The sequence below is a fragment of the Brassica oleracea genome, unplaced genomic scaffold (genome assembly GCF_000695525.1).
Source record: "Brassica oleracea var. oleracea cultivar TO1000 unplaced genomic scaffold, BOL UnpScaffold02307, whole genome shotgun sequence".
In the NCBI taxonomy this organism is placed as follows: domain Eukaryota; kingdom Viridiplantae; phylum Streptophyta; class Magnoliopsida; order Brassicales; family Brassicaceae; genus Brassica; species Brassica oleracea.
In genome coordinates this window covers 1-1998 of record NW_013618837.1, presented here as the reverse complement: position 1 = coordinate 1998, position 1998 = coordinate 1, and the positions used below count along the sequence as shown (strand labels likewise).

Here is a 1998-nt window from a genome sequence, read left to right as displayed (position 1 = left end):
TTTTTTTTTTTGGTAAAAGTAATAATTATGAATTCACCTGAAGCAAATAAAATTCAATTCTTACAAACTCTGTTTCTTGTGTAGGTTGGTGGTGAAAGTTGTGTTTCTTGCCAAGAAAACAGTGAGAATATTATGCCAAATCACATAGAGAAAAGGCTGCGTTCTTTCAAACTGAATACATCTCAGGAGGAAGCGATTTTGCGTTGTCTAGAAGCCAAAAACTGCCGCCACTCCAACAATATCAAACTTATATGGGGACCACCAGGGACCGGGAAGACGAAAACAACAAGCGTTCTGCTTTTAAACCTCTTTAAAATGAGATGCAGGACACTGACTTGCGCTCCAACTAACATAGCTGTTCTGGAAGTTGCTTCAAGGGTTGTGAAACTAGTCTCCGAGTCATTGAGGCTTGGTGGATACGGTCTTGGAGATATTGTCTTGTTTGGCAACAAAGAAAGGATGAAGATCGATGATCGGGAGGACCTTTTCGATGTTTTCCTCGATTACCGAGTTGATGAGCTCTATGACTGCTTTCAGGCTTTAACTGGATGGAGAGCAAATGTTCAACGCATGATCTCTTTGCTCACTGATCCAAAAGAAGTGTATCGCCAATCCTTCATCGAGAATGACAAGCGTCGTCCTTCGTTTAAAAAGTTCGTAGAAAAGAGGTTTAGTAAACTGAGGACGGACTTGCGTTCTCAGTTCTCAACTTTGTGTCTGCATCTACCAACTGCTTCGCTCTCCTTTCAAGTCGCGGAGAAAATGAATGCCACTAATGGTCTACTTAGAGCTATGAAAGTTTCAGATGTCGTTAGAGTTTCCGGGAAAGAAGATACAAGAAAGCAAGATTGTGTGGAGATGTTAGGATCGATTTGCGAAAGCATCGAACTTCCTGATTTCATAGGGAAGTTCGGACTTCAAAGACTCTGCTTAGAAAACGCGTATCTGATGTTCTGCACAGCGTCGAGCTCTGCCAAGCTACACATGAGCTGTCCGATACAACTCCTCGTAATCGACGAAGCTGCTCAGTTAAAAGAATGCGAGTCTGCGATTCCTTTGCAGCTTCCAGGGCTTCGACACGCTGTTCTAATCGGCGACGAGAAGCAGTTACCTGCGATGATACAAAGCAAGATTGCTTCGGAGGCTGATCTTGGGAGGAGCTTGTTTGAGAGATTGGTGTTGTTGGGTCACAAGAAGCAGTTGCTGAACATGCAGTACCGGATGCATCCTTCTATTAGTATTTTCCCGAACCGAGAGTTTTATGGTATGAAGATTTTGGATGCTCCTTCTGTCAGGGTGAGAAGTTATGAGAAACAGTTTCTCCCTGGGAAAATGTATGGGCCTTACTCTTTCATCAACGTGCCCTATGGAAGAGAGCAGTTTGGACAAGGGTTCAGTTCGAAAAACATCCTTGAGGTCTCTCTTGTGGACGAGATTTTGTCAAAGCTGTACTCAGGTATAACACTAATCTTGATTCTTGATTGGTTTTTCAAAGTTGGTGTCTGATAATGTGATACTAATTAATCTTGCAGTATCAAGAAAGTCGGGAAGATCGATAAGTGTTGGTGTGATTTCACCTTACAAGGCTCAAGTGTTTGCAATTCAAGAAAAGATAGGCAAAAAGTATGATACCAGTGAGAAATTCACAGTGAGTGTTAGGTCTGTAGATGGGTTTCAAGGTGGTGAAGAAGATATTATAATAGTCTCAACCGTTAGGTCTAACGGTAAAGGAGCCATTGGTTTTTTATCTAACCAACAAAGAACCAACGTAGCACTCACACGTGCGAGGTATCTAAACACTTATCTCACTTATGCTAATTTTGTGAAACTGTTTTTGTGTTGTTCTTGATCCATTAACTTCGTTTTGTAGATTCTGCTTATGGATTCTTGGAAACGAGTCGACTTTGACCAACAATAAATCAGTATGGAGTCGGTTAGTAGATGATGCTAAGGCACGACACTGTTTTCATGACGCATATGATGATGAATCATTAGCTC

At 41.7% G+C, this 1998-nt stretch overlaps 1 protein-coding gene across 1 annotated transcript; it reads left to right on the top strand.

Annotated features, from left to right (window-relative positions):
• Window positions 1-84: 84 nt before the first annotated feature.
• Window positions 85-1991, top strand: LOC106321654 (ATP-dependent helicase NAM7-like; the record flags this gene model as incomplete). Its single annotated transcript, XM_013759897.1, has 3 exons — window positions 85-1456; window positions 1533-1788; window positions 1871-1991. Coding segments are annotated over 3 exons (1749 nt in total), but the record flags the coding sequence as incomplete, so codon positions are not given.
• Window positions 1992-1998: the final 7 nt, after the last annotated feature.